At 36.6% G+C, this 19,230-nt stretch overlaps 4 protein-coding genes across 4 annotated transcripts; all 4 read right to left on the bottom strand.

Annotated features, from left to right (window-relative positions):
* Positions 1-2,210: 2,210 nt before the first annotated feature.
* Positions 2,211-2,635, bottom strand: LOC137583486 (putative polyketide hydroxylase). Its single transcript, XM_068298534.1, has one exon. The coding sequence runs from the start codon at positions 2,575-2,577 to the stop codon at positions 2,263-2,265; it is 315 nt and encodes a 104-aa protein (XP_068154635.1). The 5' UTR covers positions 2,578-2,635; the 3' UTR covers positions 2,211-2,262.
* Positions 2,636-7,559: 4,924 nt separating this feature from the next.
* On the bottom strand, positions 7,560-10,323 carry LOC137583641 (collagen alpha-1(I) chain-like). The gene is made up of 2 exons (XM_068298731.1): positions 10,317-10,323; positions 7,560-8,075 (listed from the first exon to the last, which is right to left on the bottom strand). The coding sequence occupies exons 1-2, from the start codon at positions 10,321-10,323 to the stop codon at positions 7,609-7,611; spliced, it is 474 nt and encodes a 157-aa protein (XP_068154832.1). The 3' UTR covers positions 7,560-7,608.
* Positions 10,324-16,091: 5,768 nt separating this feature from the next.
* mst (misato mitochondrial distribution and morphology regulator) lies at positions 16,092-18,171 on the bottom strand. The gene is made up of 3 exons (XM_068298346.1): positions 18,003-18,171; positions 17,217-17,934; positions 16,092-17,152 (listed from the first exon to the last, which is right to left on the bottom strand). Exons 1-3 carry the CDS (start codon positions 18,081-18,083, stop codon positions 16,233-16,235), a joined length of 1,719 nt encoding a protein of 572 aa, XP_068154447.1. The 5' UTR covers positions 18,084-18,171; the 3' UTR covers positions 16,092-16,232.
* Positions 18,172-18,457: 286 nt separating this feature from the next.
* Positions 18,458-19,203, bottom strand: Mpv17 (Mitochondrial inner membrane protein MPV17). The gene is made up of 2 exons (XM_068298347.1): positions 19,108-19,203; positions 18,458-19,041 (listed from the first exon to the last, which is right to left on the bottom strand). The coding sequence occupies exon 2, from the start codon at positions 19,018-19,020 to the stop codon at positions 18,514-18,516; it is 507 nt and encodes a 168-aa protein (XP_068154448.1). The 5' UTR covers positions 19,021-19,041; positions 19,108-19,203; the 3' UTR covers positions 18,458-18,513.
* Between the last annotated feature and the right edge of the window lie 27 nt (positions 19,204-19,230).

The raw sequence follows: 19,230 nt of genomic DNA on the forward strand, positions 1-19,230 counted from the left end.
AGAAGAATTACTAGATCTATTATGGATTTTAGGAATATGCAATAAAAAGAAACGATAAATTGAAAAAAAAATATTTTAAAATATTATTAAATATTGTTTTTATGTCATCGTATTGTATTTGGGCAAAAATGTTGTAAATTTTATTCATAGTTAACTCTTGGTTCTTAACTCACTTCTTCCATCAAGTGTCTCCAGACACACACACACACACACGCGTATACTAACACATTTATACGTCAACATACTAAACTCTCAGCATGAGTTCTTACAAAAATATCTAGCCAAGGGGAGTCCCATAGAAAGATTTCATGAGCATTTTTAGAGCGTTGAAATTGTTTATTTATTGATAATTCACAGCACGCGCCAGGCAAAAAAAAAACCAAACAAAAAAAAGATCATCAAAAGTTATTATAGATGAGGTTATGGCCTCGTTTCTCTTTCCCCTCTCTCTGCTCTTTCGCCCCTCTCATCGACTGTCTGTCTTTTGTTGCATTGTTTGCCAAGTACTTGCGGTTGTTGTAAATAGATACATAAATAAAAAGTGAATATTTTTACAGGCAAGAAAAACCAAAATGAATACTCAGAAGAAGAAAAACAACTACAAAATTTACAAAGAGTGAAAAAATTAAGTGAACTTTAAATTAGCGCTGAGAGGAATTCATGATTCAGAATGATGCAGCCTTAAAGTATGCAACTAATTTTGTTCCCCCAATTTAATATTTGTAATTTCCAAAATAGTTTCAAATTCAAAAGTTAAAGGTGGAAATCCAAGAGTAAAAAGTCAGAGAAAAAGATCTGTTATGATTTTTATATAGAAAAAAGAGCAAAACAAGAATCAAGTTCTGTTAACATTTCAAATCCAAATTGAAATCCGTGTGGCAAATGTGATCGGGAAATATATGTACCTATATATATGTTATATTTGTGAAAGTTCAAGCTGCTTTAAAATGGGTTTCTGAGTCAGTTTTTAACCTTTTTTCTTAATTTCAATAAACTGAGTGCCACTTCTAGTCGATATGTATCACGCTGTCATCGCGAAATTCATGAAATATGTTGATGACAGGTAAGCAGATGCCAACCTGGTACCTGGCAGTGTCTTTTGTCTCCCCGCGGATACCAAGGATATGGCAACTTTGGTCTGAATGTCAAAAGTTGAGCCCTTTTTTAGCATCTACATTCTCATCTATAAGCGAGATTGTATATGTATGTGGGTATTCCTTTTTTGCCTCAAGTATTTTGAAATATTCATAAGCCACTGCCATGTGTGTGTGTGTGTGTGTGTGTGTGTGTGTGTCTGTGAGTAAAGGTTTCACGCGCCCAGAGCACATTGCATTGGAGTCATAAAGCAATAAAGCGAAATCATGTGTAGAAATTTTTATAAGTTTTCTCAGTATAGCAGTGTTTCCTTCCCCTAAGTGTCAATGGCGTGTGGAGTAAACTAAAGTGATGTGGAGTGGTGTGGAGTGGATTGAAAGGACTTTCAGCTTGCACGAGCTAGTCTAAATCCCAGTCAAAAGCGTAATATTTCAAGTCAATTGTTTTTCTTTAGCGCAGAGCAAGAAAAAAAATAAAACCATGGTTAAAAGTAGCCTTGCAATTGCAATTACGTGACTATAAGTATTTTACAATATTTTTCTATGTACATATGTACGTGTGTGTGTGTGTGTATGTACATACATATATCTGTATCGGGCACAATATTAAAGGTTCATAGACACAGATCATAAGTTTGTGATTAAGAGCAAACGAAATGTATGACGACACACAAAATGAAAGGTAAAAGGCCGAACAGTCAGTGCACGGAAGCAAAGCTAGAGTCAGAGTGCCAGAGGCAGCAGAGCCAACTGTCTCAACTTCTCTCAAAATGAAAATATGAAAGAAAATGAGATAAATGAGATATTCCCTTTTTCATTTTTTGCCAAATAACTATTATTCAACAATTTTTCATGGGGTTGAATCTTATTAAATAAACTGCCGATTCGCCATTTCGCCGATTCGCCCCGTAGTCAGATCAGATGTCTCTCTTTCTTTTCGAAACGATTTTTTACACTGCAGTGAGGGCAACTCTTTCTGTAATTTATTAAGTTGTGATTCGCAACTAGTTTAAGCCTTGACGCTGTAGTATGGCTCAAGAACTTTAGCCCAAAATTGCTGCTAAGGCAGTTCGGTAGTCTACCCCAATAAATGACCTCGAGTTAAAGACCATTGAATTTTGTTAATATGCTTTAATATACAATGTTTAATGAAATGAATGAAACCAAATTAAGATGAAGCAGCTGTAGTGGAATCGGAATCTGTCGAAGCTTCTGTGGTGCTGGTAGTGGTTGATGTTGAATTGGATGGCAATGTGGCATTTGGAGGAAGTCCCCATGGACCGCCGGGGCCACCAGGACCTCCTTGTGGACCACCGGGACCGCCAGGACCTCCTTGTGGACCGCCGGGGCCGCCAGGACCTCCTTGTGGACCGCCGGGGCCGCCTTGTGGGCCACCGCGTCCACCGCGGGGGCCTCCACGTCCTTGAGCAGCAACAACAGCAACCATCAAGGCAACCAAAACGACAACGATGTAGAAACGCATTTTCTTATGTTTTTGTTTTTGTGTTTGCCTTGTTCGAACCGATTCGAAAAACTGACTTATCCAAGTATGGGACAACGGACCCTATTTATACCCAGTTTGCCTCTGGACCACTTTACCTATGCTGCAATAGCTGAGCTGATTTGACGTCATCAAACGACCAGTAAAAACCCATGATTAAGATAGGAAAATTTCTCATTCTATTTAGTTTGAAATAACGTTCACATTGTCGGCGTAACACATACAAATTATGTTCGTTCAGCTGTTTTGCACTGCTTCCGACGATCTGTGTTTACGTGAGTCAACAGCAGTCAGTCAGACTAGACTTTGGGTAATGTTTGTAAATATTTTTTCATGTGCAGCTCAGAGAAAATATTTGAACAAAAAAAAACTTAACAATTACGTGATCATGATGATGATGATCTATATGTAAATTTGTTTATTACCAAACCTTACTTTTGTTTTGGTTCTCTTTAAATTTATTTTTTCTTCTGACTATCCCAAGTGGTGGAAAAATTTGTTTTAAACAAGGCATAATGTATGACGTCGAATCAGAAGTGTCTATTAATCTTGTTTAATTTTAAACGATTTCTTGAAGAGTCATGGACATTTGTCGTTTAGGAATTGAAAGGTTGTTTTCTTTTTCAAATTATGCTTTCTTTATGTATATGCTTTATAAAGATACAATATCATAAGGGATAATACAATGCAATGTATATAAAAATATGAAAAATTTAAGATGATGAAAGTTGAGTTGAGTTGAGTTATCAGTTACTGTTGTCATTGTAGTAGTGGTCAAATTCGAGGAGAGTGTACCATTTCGATCCAATCCTGAATCAACTTGTTGTGCTTCTTTGGCAACATCATGTTGGCCCTCATGAGCTCCTCTACGTCCACGCTGAATTGGTCCTTTAGCCACAACCAAAGCCACCAAGGCAAACAGTACGATGAGGCCAAAGAAACGCATATTTTCAAATTATTTACTCAATGGACTGCTTCGACTTGTTCAAACAAATTTCAAAACCTGACTTGATTCACTCATGGACTGCAGGCACCATTTATACCAATCTCATAATCGAATCGGGATTAATCAATAAACAGCCATGAGTTGGCATTCATGTGTTTATGTTCAGCTGTTTTCTATTTTATTACCAAGAATCAGTGTGTTTTGAGATGGTATCATTTGAGTTCTAAGAACCAACAGACCTTTCTCCAGCATTCGCAATGCTGACCACCTTTATTTCCAAGAAGTTCTCCAATTGTCGGGATCACAAAATCGTCGAAGTCGAATATTTCATAAACAAAATCTGTGCCAGACTTAAATACAATGATTTGCTATGCCCTAGTGAGTCTGTGAGAATCAACCCACTCGAATACAAGCCAAATAATGATTTTTATTTTAATGGGTAATGGTAAAGAATGCCGACAAAAATATAATGTTCCTAGGGTATCAAGAGGGTACTATATTTTAGTTCACAACGCAAAAAAGGAGGCGTTACCAATGCCATAAGTTATATATGTATATTATTGAACAGATTATAAAGCCGAGTCGATATAGCCATGAGATTAACTTTGACTGTTTATGAGAATGGACCATTTTAACATATAGCTTCCATAGAAACAATCCATCAAAAAGCCTACTCTTCTCAGAAACATAGAAAAACTAGATTAAAGTAAGCTTAGTGCTTAGATTTGTCATAATATAGATAAATCTTCTAAACTAATCTACTTATAAATGGAACATCAAGCGCAGCATCGACGGATTTAGATACAATTTTCGGGGGGCTATTGGAATTTTCGGAGTCCTTTAATGATAATTTTTTAAACGCTTCAATGAATCTCTAGTAAATATAGACCACACGGAAATATACACCACACGGGCTCTTCCCTCCCTTGTACGCGTCCATGAAGCTGAGTAATACATTATTTTCATTAACAATTGTTCAAATGAAAATCGAAAATAAATACATACATATTTATAGACACATACATTTACATCTCCATTATACATACATACATTTATATAAAAGAGAAAATCAAATGTTCCTTTTGCTATTCCGTTTACCGTTTTTGTTAAGCTTTCATTTTCAATGTTGCATTTTAAGCAAAATTAAAATTGTTACACTTTTTGTTAGTTGTTTGTTTGATTTTCTGTGTTTTTCTTAAGGGAGGTGGAACTGGGTGGGAGTGACAGTGGCAGTGGAAGTGAAGTGAGTTGAGATGAGCCGGTTGGAATGCGGGTGGGTGGCTAAAGGGTTAAGCTGGCAAAAGCATTTTTCGATATACATAGTAAGTGAAAGAGTATGACAGGCGGGCGGAATGGAGTAGAGAGTGGGTTGAAAAGCAAAAGTTTTATTTGCATTTCTTTGGCATTTCGCTGCCTGCTACTTTTGTTTGCTCAACCAAAACAACAACAGCAACAGCAACAAGAAAACTAAAGAAAAAGAAAGTGAAGAAAGTCGTCTGCAGGTATGATCGAGATTGTGGCCCAAAAAACTGGAGGTTGTAGTCTCTGGAGAAGGAAGCAGTGGAAGTTGTTTCATCTTAAAAAAGCCAAATGCCATTTTACAGAGCTTCTTACCTCTAACTCCTTGCCAAAACACACACACACATTACATACAGACTCGTAAACAATTGAAATGAATTTGTATCCTGTAGATACTCTGACAGTCGACACATACAGATATACACTCACACACACACACAGGGCTAAAACTTTGCCGACAAACTTTGACTTTGGTTATTGTTACAGTTTAACTTTGTTGCTTTTTTTTTTGTGTTATTGTTTGTCGCCATGGCTTGGCAAAGAGAAAAAAAGGAGGTAGTATGAGGAAAAGAGGTGGAGATAGAAAACGAGATAGACAGATATAAAAACTTCGAGAGTGAGAGAGAGCGACAGTAAGGAGTAGGTGTAACAGCCAAAGAAGCAAGAGACTTTTTTTGGTGGGCGTGACACAAAACAAAAAAAAAAACGAAAACAAAAACAAAAAATGGAAAAAAGAAACTTTTCAAATAAAATGATTTCTTATTTAAGCAGCCGTTTTCTGCAATGCCCTCTCCGGTACCTCTCCGCCCTGTCCTCCCATTTATCCAGCACAAAGATCCGAAATTGAAAAATAGGTAACACACACGCATACAAACAGATTCTATGGTAATTAAGTTGAAAGTTTGATAAAAGGGATTACAACAATTTGAATATATCCAGAAAGGAGGAGCTATTGAACCCCCCTACCACCAACCCCTGTGTCACGAAATTGTCACATCTGCTTTGGCCTGTAACAAGAAAATAAAATCAAAAAGAGTTAACACCGTCTATGCCAAAGTTTACATACCCTTGCAGTCCTTGGCCATAATATTTTTGAATGTTCCAAACTCATCAATTCATCAATGCACAGGCAAGGCCTTCAAAGTATCACCCTGTTCCCCTTTTTATTAAAAAGTAATCCTTAGTGAATTTCATAGTTAGTTTCAATTTCCAACTCCTTCATCTCTTTTTCGTATCTCACTTAATGATATAGTGCTTCGATCCGGATGATTTTCATACTTTATCTTAACTGGGCTATACGTAGCTTAAGTAGCACCAAAAGCTCTTCAAATGGAGCACGAAGGACGGCTATATCGACTCAGTTTCTCTTGCTGATTATGAATATATACATATATGGAGTCGGAAACGTCTGCTTCTCCTTAAACAAGGATATAAAAAGAATATAAGAAGCCAAACTGACTTACACAAATACATACATAAATAGAATAACCGAATTCCAGTTTTCCGAATATAAGCACAACTATCATAAGAACGTTTAATTAAGCTAACACTTCTCAATGAATCACTTTATGAGTCAACTTACATATATTTAATTCATAATGCGAAAGATATGGAATTCCCAAATAAACTTTTAAGGATACAACCCGGATTGGAAATTGAAGTCTTTGAAACTCAAACAGCAGATCTTTGGAATTATATTGTAAATACAGTTTTAGTTAGTTTATATTTCGAAAAAATTCCATTGGATAGTTGGCGTCTTCATCTTCGTTAATATGAAGTTAGTTAGGAACCTGATAAGGGATACTATATGACAATGAAATGATCCCAACTCATTTTATTTGTGGAAGCCCCATGTTTTTGTTGCCTTTCCTGTTATGTATCTGAAGGCATCAGAGTGTCCCACTCTGTGAACTGTCTTCTATTAACGACATTACCCTGCATTGTAAAGATCCATATAGATGAAGTCTACAGAAGTTCCATTTCTGTAGAAATGAATTGTAGTAGATTCATCCACTGTGAGTCCTCATGAAAGTTTATTATGCAACAGTTAAAGAAAACCTTTATGAATACTTCGATTCCCTCTATATATGTAGACTTTTCAGAGGGCAAGTCCATTCAATTGCACTTTCCTATATCGTCCTTTGATCAAAATGTGGATTTGTCTCATCGATCTGAGTAGAAAAACATTGCCCAATTTACAAATTAAAAACAAATTCTAAATAAATTAGCAATGGTATAGAATTCAAGCCCTTACTAAAAATGTATTCTGTTTTTATCCCAATTACAGAAAATTTGAAATCAAATATTTTGTATGGAAATATTTATGAATCAAAATATTAACACAGTATTTCTGTTCTTAACAATATTTACCTATGGCATATGAAATTAATGTCTATTTTATTGTTAGGCAAATAAAGGCTGGACAGCTGTTTCTCATATAATTAGCAGAGTTCAGAGAGACACAAAGAGAAAAAGAGAGAGAGAGAGAGAGAGACCCAACACAAGGGCACAGCCCAAAGACTTGATCTTGGAAATGTCTAAATGGTGCTAAAGGAATTTATCTAACCGCCAACGAACTTTAATCAAATGACGTAAATTTGTTCAGCCAGCACGTCATGGACAAGTGGAAACACTTGTGCTTACTAGAGAGAATACAGGTAAATGTTTTACAGAAATGATTAGGGTATAAATGGGCTATCATCTCTGGAGTTAAAGTCAGTTTGGAGTTGTCTATTCAAAGTCAAGAACAAGAAACTTGAAATGCGTGCTTACATAGTTATTGCTCTTTTAGCCGTGGTTGCTGTTGCCGCCGCACAGGGTCCTGGAGGCCGTGGTGGTCCAGGAGGCCCACGTGGAGGACCAGGAGGTCCTGGAGGTGGTCGTGGCGGTCCAGGTGGTTTCGGCGGTCCAGGTGGTTTCGGCGGCCCCGGAGGTCCTGGCGGTCCCGGCGGTCCACAAAGAGGTCCTGGCGGTCCCGGAGGTCCCGGAGGACCAGGAGGTCCAGGCGGTCCCGGAGGTCCAGGCGGTCCAGGCGGTCCAGGCGGTCCTTGGGGTCCCGGAGGTCCAGGCGGTCCTTGGGGTCCATGGGCTCCACCATCGAATTCGACCAACTCCACCACCTCCACAACCTCTACAACTGAAGCTTCCACATCCACTTCTACATCCACTGAATCTTCAAGCTCTTCCAGCACTGAGTCTACTACAGAAGCATAATTTGAATCTAATTTTTTGGTTGCTTATCCTTGAAAGAAAAAAATTATTTTAAATTCTAATTTAGAATAAAAAAATGTGCTGTGTATATTGAAAGTCAAAGTTATTAATTATGTATTAATGCAATTTACCGATTTGAATTGGCCATTGGCCACTTTATTGACTTGAGAGTTGGCTTATATATGTTGGAATGTATTGAAATTTGGCAACACTTTCGATTGGGTTAGTTTGTTGGTTCCTTAAGCATTTAATAATATTTTATTTCATTCAATTTTGAATAGTTATATTTAATTATCAATTTAGCAGCCATTAATTTATGCTAAATGTCTCAATTTGCATAAATGGCCATAAATGCTAACATGGCAATGCAATCTACAATCGACACAAACACACACACACACAAATTCGTATATATGTATGTATAAATATACACACACGCATACAGTTAAACAAACAAACGAAAATTCTGTACTGTGAGTATTTAATTTTATTTGGTCAATTTCCGGCAAACAACATGTTAACTTGTTGGTACAAAAACCAGCAACAACAAATAGGAAACAAGCAACAAGAAGCAAACGTATTAAAAGTTATAAAACAACAAGATTATGGTTTTAGCAACACACACAAACACACACACACACACACACAGTGAAACTTGACCAAGTAGAAGAAAAGCTCAACAGGAAAATAAGATAAAAGGGAAAACTTTTTGTGTGAAATTTCGAATGCTCTTTTTGTTCCAAATCAATTCTTCTATAGATAATGTTTATTTTACTCTTTTTAACCTGCCTAACTAAATTGAAATTCATAGAAAAAATAGAACGTATGAAAATCCATATATATAGTCACCCCCAAACTTTAATTAGTCTGCTTAACATAGTAACTTCAGTCAAGTCTTTTTCTAGACCAATTAACAACGACGCATAAACTTTTGTATCTAACTCGGTCTTACATGATTTTGATATCGCTAAATGTTCTCTTTTAAAAATCATTGAATATATTGATTTTTCATGGATGGTTTTAGCTTTCGTTTAATAGTTTACCAGACCAGTTCTCGTTTTCGATTTGGAGTGTTTTTGTCGCATTCGATTCGATTCTCAGGCAAATTATTCGTTTTCCAATTGTGTCCAGCCTTTGAGTCAATTGATTTCATTAAAGTTATTGCAAACTTGACTCGGAAACAGGAACAGGAATTCATTTTGCGTTCTCTAATCCTTGTTTCTTCAAAGTCAAACGGCACAACATGAACCAAACGAGTGACATTTGGTTTCGGTTGAATGGTTAAAAGATCAGCCAGTGCAAGATTTGTCGGAAGATCTACATACATACATATATGAAATCATCAAAATCATTTAGAACTAATTGAATTTATAAGCTTAAACGACTTGCAATCATTTGCGTCAACCAATAAAATGTCCTGGAACGTAACGATCTTATTTCTTATAAAGCCCATGTTTCGTTTCGAATCGAATCAAAAAGTCTTGATCCTTTTAGAAAATTGATCAATTGTGAATTGAAAAGGATATTTGAGCTGATATTATATCAGATCAAGAATTAAAGATTTTCGGCTTAGAAAACTCATTTTCGAGGCACTTTGTCAGAATTCGCAGACCACTTCCAAGATTCAATAGTTAGGCGTAAAGCGAAAAAAGTCCAAAGATAATTAGAAATATCGATATGTCGAAGGGTATATAGACCCCCTGCATATAGTGATACCCATTTTGAAACGTAGAGAACTAAGAAAACTTATGCTCTGACACGATACTGGTTAGTGGCTCATTTCCCCCCCTGTCCTAAACACTCACAAACAAACGAATGCATAAGTGTTAATTATTTCTTCTTTGCATGGACATGGCCAAGAGGCCATCAAGGATGTCTTTTCTCTGATAAGGTTAATTTGCCATTTAATAACGTACATACAAACATATGAAAGCAGGACGAAAATGAGTTTTCCATGTAGCGTTTGCATGTTTTCGCCCATGTTTTGGTTGGCCAAACCTTTTGACCAAAATCAGTCCGCATTAAATCTATTATCAGACATCTTTATATCTTTCTAGTCATTGCGTGTTTTCTCTTTGACCCCAGGAAACTCTGACAATTTGGCTTTATCTTGGACACGCTTGTCGACAAATAAATCTTTATAGATTTATTTAATACAAATGAATGGAAATATTCCCAGCTGAGAAGATAAGAAGATCTCTTGCAAATTGGAGAATTTGTGACTTTTTGCCACTCTCATCTATGTACTTGCATATATATATTTTACCCTCCATCTCCGCAGACAAGAAGGAACAAGAAAAGAACAAAAAATACTTAACAAAGTTAGCTAAATTTTAGCCAAAGGCGTCATTTTAACTGCCGCTTAGCACCATGCTATCACCACCTACGCCTTCTTTTCTCTCACACCCATCCAGTTCGGGCAGACATTTCAATGCCTTTTTAATCTAGAACAAAAGCAAACTTAATTTGCCCACAATATCTCAGATGGAGGGCGACAACGACAACACCGACGACGGCAATGTAGACGTGGACGTGAACGAGGACGAGGACGTGGACGAGGACAAGGATACGGACAAGGAGGAGGACAACTCCAATGGCTACGTCACTTGGCACATAATTTAATTACAACAACACTTTTACCCACGGTTCAGAAGGGGATGAAGAGTGGTGGAGGCGGTGAATGAGGAGGGTTTGAAGAAACGGTTGCTAGTTTGAAGTTAAACACTACAAGGAGCTCTGAAAATTACCTTCCCCGCACCACCGTTTGGCCCCACATCGAAGCCTGGGCTGCCAACTTGCCATTGAAGTTGAATGGAATGGAATGGAACGAAATGGAACAAAAGTAGGAACAAAGTGTAAGTGTTGGAAGGAACAACAACTTGCGAGTGCAACGCGTCCTGAATTGTAATTAGTGCCCAGGACCAGGCAACAGGACATGGCGAGATAGAGTGGCTGACTTAATATTTGCCTCCGACTCCTATCTACACTGGCTCAACTTCTGCTGCTGTTACTCCTCCTTCAACACCGTAGTCCATTTTCTGAAGGCTTCGCTTGATTTATAGAGCGCGCATTTGTAATTGTTATTACGTGTGAAATGCTTACGATTTGCTCCACATAAATTTTTTATCGGTGCTAATTGTTAAACGGCTAGAGCGTGATTTCATCACAGATATAACCAAAGAAGGCCGACACAGTGACAGAGTTACAAGTGGAGTACGAAAACTAGAGAAAACTTGTGGGTCATGGTCAAACTATGAACAGTTGACCCATTGAAATTATCCGAGAAGTTTAAAAGTGAAATTGAACAAATAACATAATTTTTTTTGTAAAAATTGAAACTTTGAAGATTTCTGGATTTAAGGAAGAATTTGAATTTTATTGGATTCGCAGTAAGCACACTTAGAATACCACGTTGTTTATTTGTTGCATACTTTGCAGCGTCGCGACGCCTCGTAAGTGAAAAACCCTAGGAATTTTGAACTTTGCTGACTATTTATGCGTCTTAACAATAGCAGAAAGCAATAAGTGGCGGACTTACCCTATAACTATATATTAAAGCAGTCCATAACTGATAAGTGGAGAACGTTCAAACCAAAATTAGTGGAATTCTTTAATAAATAATAACAATAATGATGTTTACATTACTTATAACTGGCATACAGTGCTTATTTATTATTTTTGACCAAATGGCGGAACCAAAAAGGCCAGGAATCCTAGACTGAATTTCGGAAAATATAAACTACTAACCATTAGGCGTGAACCACATCCATTAGGAGCTTTATACTCTACCCATTTTCAATATCATTTTGAGTTTTCCTTTCTTATAAATTCTCCTGGGCAATTTTGCGTATTTTGTCCTTTGGTTAGATGTTTATGACTGCGTAAAATGCTATCCTGCTATCCTTATCGAATAGATAAGGACATTGCCTAACTAATATTTTTCCTTTTGTTCTAATTGAACCCATAAATCAAACCAGGTTTTTTTCCTGCTAAGTTCCAAAATAGAAGATCGAAGTCATCAGCAAATATTTTTCCTTGATTTTTACAATAATTTTCCGATAAACACTTTAAAGCCTAAGCCTAGGGGATGAAAAGAAAAGCTATTCACAAGTTTTAAGGAAAAGGAAGCAGGCTCACTATTATGATGTCACTCTTCTTAGTCGAGGATAACGAAGTCTTTACCTGTATGGCTAAATGATCTTTCAATTGTTTCGATTATGCAGGCTTGAATTTGAATATTAAGTAACTTTTCCGTAGTTCCGCAGGATTTTGGGATGAAAGATTTTACTCTTTTGAGTCGCAATCTTTTGTGTGTAGTTTGAGTTCCTCAAAGGTTAGCTTAAACATATTTGCAGGATAAAGAACATCATTCAGATAGAAGCTGCCCCTCTTGAATACCACTTAATTTCAAAATCCTTTCCAAATATATAGAGGTAAATCCTTGAATCAGGCTTAAGTTATTGAACTCACACATTGAAATTATTTGCCTTGGCCTTGTTGCCCTGTTTAATTGACTGCCAAAAACCTATGCAGGCTAATCTAATGGTCATGTGCCAGAATCAGACACTTAAACTGGAACAACTTTAGGTTGACTATACCAACTACATATGTATGTATTTAAGTATTCACAATAAAATTATTGCGAAGTACATTACTTTTTGTGACCGTCCTCTGATCAGTTTTCAAATATGTATGCATATTTAATGCACAAAATGTTTGTCCCAATTTCAAATGCAGCAGGAGCAAAGCAAAACCAAATGAAAACGAAAAAAAATCCAAATGAAATTAAAACAAAAATAGAAGGAAAAAAGTGAAATTCAATTTCAAAAATTTCAAATTCCACGCACATCTTCCATTAAAGTCGTTGGGCGTAATTTTAATTTCAAGTTGGGTTTTCATTTCTGCAGATCCCTTTTTTTTTGTGTTTGGCTCACTCACACGCAAGAGCCTGGAGCCCAGTTCAGTTGAGACTGGCACGCCCAGCGTCAAGGCAGCAGCTTGAAGCTCTCAAAAGGAAGAAGTGCGCCAATCAAATTGAAATTTAATTTAAACAACAATGTCGAGAGGTGGAAAGGAAATGACCTCAAAAAACAACTGACCTAACCCGACCCGGTTCGACCCGTTGCTTCCTCCCTCGTTTCCAAATACACAAAATTATTAACCTCATCTCATATTGAAGGAAGAAGGAGGAGCGGTAGAAGAAGAAGGGATTTGAAAGCTAGTGGTGGCTGGCGACTACCGGTTACCGGCTGGCGGTTGACGGTTTCTCCCTTCCAGTTAGCAAGTCCATAAAATTGTGATTTACTCCCATTGAGATTTCAATTACTGCCGCCTTTATTGGCAATAAATTTTCATATAAATTAGGCAAAGGCTGGGCACAACAACAACAGTAACTGCCACTACGGCATCGTCAGCTTTCAACCTGGTCGAAAAGGAAAAACGGGTTAAACAAAGCAAAGAAGCAACCAGCCATCCAGCAGCACGTAGCACAAAAGCGAGTGTAAAAAGAAGCCAAACGGACCAACAACAACAAAAAAGGTGAAAAAGGTCTCTTAGGGCTTAACTACACTATAGAGACAACAAATAAACAAGTGTTGATGGTTTAAGCTGAGCTAATCGATTCATCATATATTGGCCAAAAGTAGTTGAAGTTACTATTTGACGGATACATTAGATGGTTACATTCATGCTATGTATGTACATATGTATTTATCTTTGTATTTGTCTTAAACTTAAAACGCAATCAAAATTCTTGCGTTTAAATGTTGAATTAGTTTTAGATCTTACTTATAACCCTTTGTCAGATATTATACAAATACCATTGCCGGATTAGCCAGGGCCTTGCGCCAGGTTTTTAATCACTATAAAGTTATTGGTTCATTTACCGAAATATAGTTCTCAGCTAATTATACATGCCGACATTTTTGAGCTAATGAAAAAGCGTTTAAGTTCAATAGGCATTCTAAAGTAATTGATTACGGGCCCTGTACTTAGTTTTTGTTCATTATTTCGGGTTTTCGAGAAAAATGTGTTGAAATTATTTTATTGTAATAATAATACATAATATTTTACCAAAATTATATTAGGTATAATTTAATAGCAATTTACAATATATCAAAGATTCCAATAATCAATAATTTGGATACGATTCTAAAATAATTAAAACTTGAACCGAAAAGTACCACATATTATATACGAATTTTTTTTTTTTTTTTTTATTTAAAAGAAATGTTGGAATTTCATGAATCTAGCCTAAAGTCTAAAGTCTGTCAATATAAATAAATTCTTTAACTTTCTTTACAAACTTATATGTGAATATTTTCCAACTCCAGATAGACTGATTTCACTAATTCTAGACGTGAATCCGAGTTCATACTTGGAATCAGCGTGCCCGATTTAGTTAGTGGCGCCTCTTAAATTAATGTCATCCCAAATCGTGTCGGCCTGTGTAATCAAACGTCTAGTTTTAAAAATACGGAAAATTCTTAAAAACATGTTAATTTGTGTATTTCTAACTAAGCCAAATTTTATGCGAATTTTGAAAGTAATGTCTCATTTAAATGTTTTTTTATTCAATTTTGAATAGGAAGGTAACTTCCTAATAATCAAATGCGAATGAATAGAAAATTTGAATAAGTACTTTATGTGAAAGTAAATTCATATTTTTACTTTCAATTTATGTCTTTCAATCTACGTTAAAATCTTGAGGACTAAACTTTTTGCCAATTTTCAAAAAAACGTGACCATGCGATATAAAATTTTGTAATTGGTTCAAAATTGCCAAAAATTTATGCAGAGGAAAATAGGTCAAATCACCAAAGTTTATTTTAAGTTTTTATTTCTCGAATAGCTTTCTTATTAGTAAGTAATCTTCAAGTTTGCATTGAAATCTAAAAAACTAAAATTTGGAAAAATTTTCGAAAAAAAATCATGTGTGTTTGTAATGATTGTTTTTTTTTTTTAATTGGTTTGAAATACATTTTTATAGATATTGACAAAAATTAACCAACAATTTTCTAAAATTAAGGTGTTTTATTTTTGAATACATAAAATAATTTGCAGGCTATTAAAAACGCACAAAGGTATACTTATATATTTATATATCTATATACATGTACATACCTATGATGCCGTCGTCAACATCTTCATTTGCCTTTATGACATCAACTGATACCTTCAAATCCAAACATGTGTCGAAGGCAAAAACCAGCAGTCAATTCAGTTGATGATAATGTAAAAGACGCTTCCGCCACCGCCAATCATAAGGAGAAGTCAAAAGAGCAATCAATTTCCTTTCGACTGCGACAAAAAAAATCAAGGAGTAGAAGAAACTAAGAGTATACTTTAAATTTTAATTTGTAGGTGCATATGTACATATGTATGTATGAATGAAAGAGATTGCATGGGTTTTCTGTAATATGTGGAGGCCAATTCATTGCCTTGATGATACAGCAATGTGCTTAGTTTTCTAATTTTTTAGTTTTATATTGAGTAGTCTGTTATATGATCGGACGGATATTTACATTTAGAAAATTTGTAGAAAACTGAACAATGACCACTTTCCTAATGAATGGAAAACGTCGAAGACAATACTTCCCTAATTATACCCTATGCCTTAATAGGCTTATCAGCAAAGAGCGGCAAAGTTTTTGAGGCAGGCAATTTCCATTGTCCAAAAGTTGATTCCAATTGCCAAACACAATTTGGCTTAAAATATGCCCATTCAATCGCCTAATGTGAGGCGTTGAATGAAGATAAGTAGATTGGAAAAATAAAGAACTAGGCATGTTCCCATTGATGTTTTACATACAAGTTTACAGATACCAGATATATGTACATATAACCCTAATCCCTTAGACATTAATATATTCGAATAACCCGGAGCTAACCGGAATTCTGCCAGAATTTCTTCTATATTTTTAATTTTTTTTCAATTTTTTTAATCATTAATCATGAATATTATTCTACGTCTAGTGTATGGATGTAGTTTTCGTCTAAGCCGAATGCCTTAGTTTCCAGTGCTTGTAAAATATAGTTAGAGTTGAGAGTATAGCACTTATTATTTTCGATATTGGACATTTCATGTTACAAGATGTACAAAAATACAACTAGGAATTGTGAACATAAATACTTAAATGTTTATTTTAGTTCTATATCACAATATCATAAGATAGTTTAATTTCTATAGAAACTGAGAATCTACATAATTATCGCGGAATTCAAGCAAATGATCTAGCGCTGTTTCATATTCGTCTCTTTCAAGCCCGGATTGTGAATATGCTTGCAATTTGGCCAACTGTATGCGATGCGTCTGTGAGTGCAAGTCATCCAGATGATCACCCAGTTTGCTAGAACTTTGAATGGCTGCCAGTAGAGGGGCTGATTCTACACGAACATCTTCCTTATTTGTTTGAGCCTGTAGATAACCATCAGGAGCCACATTCTTATCGAACAAATCAAAAGGAAACGGCAATTGTGTTTTTAGGGGCAATGGTGTCGAAGCAGCATTTGTTATACTGCCATGGAAAGAGCATTGATAGTACAATTGAAGCATTTGAGAGATGCTGTTGCAGCTATAGGCAGACATTTGCAGTTGAGGACCAGCCTTGTCCTGAGTACGCTTAAGCCGAGACAATGGAATGCCACGAGCCATCACCGACTGCATTACATACGATGTTCCGGCATCACAATTTGGTGTAAGTGGAGTCAGAAGTGAGGAATTGCCATCACTGGTTGCCATTTGATCCAAATACTCTATCAGATCCTGACCCCGCTGCATACCCACTGGCAGAGCCATTGCAGCGGAGGTCATCTTTCTACCCGAATAAAAGACACGCGAACAAAATCGATTGAGCAACTCTGGAGTATTGCGGAGACGATAGCTTAGAGTGATTGTATCCATGTAAGCAGCAAGCACCGCTGATGTCTGATAGAGATTTGACGATTGAAAATGTAGACCAGGCAAATGACGAGATTGCAAAGTATTATTCCGCCAGATGCTTTCCAATGTCGAAAGTGGCGTAAACATGGTGGCCTGCTCACTTAGATGGTAATAGCCAAGGACAGTGTTAACAACTCGAATACTGTGACTGGTTCGGGTGTCTGAGAAAACGGGAGTTTGTACATTGTTATGTTTTCCTCGATAAATAGTTTCAATATGACTTACCTGCTTGAGGATATGATGTTATTCTTGGATAATGGAGAGGCATCACAAAACTAGCCCGATTGTACTCATCATTCAAGTGCTCCAAACATTTGCTGGCCAGACCACTGAAACCATCATCTAGATCGAAGAGCATGTGGAAGCCTTGCAGACCATCGCATTCTTCTACATAAAGGCGGATGCGATCACAGAAATCCTCATTAAATGCCGGTGATTGCCAAGCTTCAGTGCCCGCCGAGTGCAGGCCCAAAGACTGAATATTACTGTCTCGTTGTGTATCCTGTATAATATTTAAAGTACGTGGATGATATCTGGCGTACAGATAATCCACCCAGCTGTTTGCCGTCTCTGTTAGCCGATAATCCTTATCCATAGCCACTGAACCCTTAAGCAAATCTTTCTGGTACTCTGACATGGAGGCAAGTGGCTGTTCTACCACATCTAATTGATCACCAGAACACATTTGACTTTCCTCTACTTGCTGCCTAGTTTTCTGAACATCTTCCTCAGCATTTCGTTGTACATAATTGCCATAAAGTTCGCCTGCCAAAGGTAAATGACCCAAGGTGCCAACTAAGTCCACGGATAATAGCCGTGGCGTGTATGTGGTTTGATGGTGATCATTGAGACCTTCTCTATAGAGTATGTCATTGTTTGGTAACTGATCTTCAATTGCCTCAAACTTGCTCTCATTTTGCCCAGTATAAACGAAATTCGCCTCCTGCCGAAAAATAAAGTAATTGTTAGTTGACGGTGATTCATGTACTTCAGCAAATACGACATATGTACCTGTTGGTTCCAAAAATGAGCACCCACATAGTTAGCATAGGTGCCCAGTTGAAAGGTGATTATTTCGCGTGTGTGTTCCATGTTTGGTCTTTACTGATGCCCAGATGGGGAAATTTTTAAATTATAAACTTTGCCAAGCGCTTTCAGTGTGTACACACCATTTATTTAACTAGCGATGAACCAAATCGATTTTAAACATTAGTATTTTACATAATTAAATTTAACAAAATATTAAATGTTATTATTAATTATTTAATTTGATACCATTCTGATATATTTCTAGCTTAATACATAACTTAGCATTTGAATATATTCAATTAATTATTGTGAGTCGCGAATTAAGTATTGCGCTTCAACACATCTCTAATTCTGACCACGTGCAACAAGTGCACATGTCCAGCAGCTCTATCAGCTGCTAAGATAGGCGCCCAATTCAAAAGTACACTTTAGTAATGTAAGTCTTATTCATTTATTTTACAATGAAATTCGATGGCAAAATCCACTACCTTTATCAGTTCTTGTTAAGCATCACAGAGAGATAACAATTCCACAAAATAGCTACCAACTGAGCATATATCACTTGGTATTGAGTGGGAACAAATGAAAAATTTATTACTTGAGCTGCCGGCCAGAGCATATAATTTTTTTGCAATATATCAAAGTAGTCACTTTTAATGCGTTCAACAATTTTATCCGTTTTCTCGCCGTTTATGAAAGGCACCAAGAATGTGATGGCTAAAGAAAACGGTGGTGCAAACAGGAGTTGGTCCATCAGCATTTTCTTGACGCCACGCTTTAGATGAGACTGATCCTTTGACACGAATCCATCCAATGTGCCGTACCACTTTTTAAGGGCTGGCCCGATTACAACCATACCCAATGCACTAAAACGAGCGGTGCGAGCAGCATCCCAATTCTTTAATGAACGCTTTTCAATTAAAAACTGGCCAATCATGTCACCAGCTCCCATAATAATGGCCACATTAACGCTCTCTTTCACATATGCCCGTAGACTCATGGCGAACACGATGGTATTTCTCTTTGTGACGGGCGAAAATTGGGGGTAAAGACTGAGTTTTAATTTGCTAAACGAAAGTTAAAATACCTTATTTGTTTATTTTTTAATTAATTCAATGACAACATTTCCGAGGCTAGTCTTTTTGTTGTTGCCAACTACAAAATAGAGATGAGTAAAATTTACGTAAAAATCTTAATCACACCACTAGCA

The sequence above is a fragment of the Drosophila tropicalis genome, unplaced genomic scaffold, assembly GCF_018151085.1.
Source record: "Drosophila tropicalis isolate 14030-0801.00 unplaced genomic scaffold, ASM1815108v1 contig_867, whole genome shotgun sequence".
NCBI lineage: Eukaryota > Metazoa > Arthropoda > Insecta > Diptera > Drosophilidae > Drosophila > Drosophila tropicalis.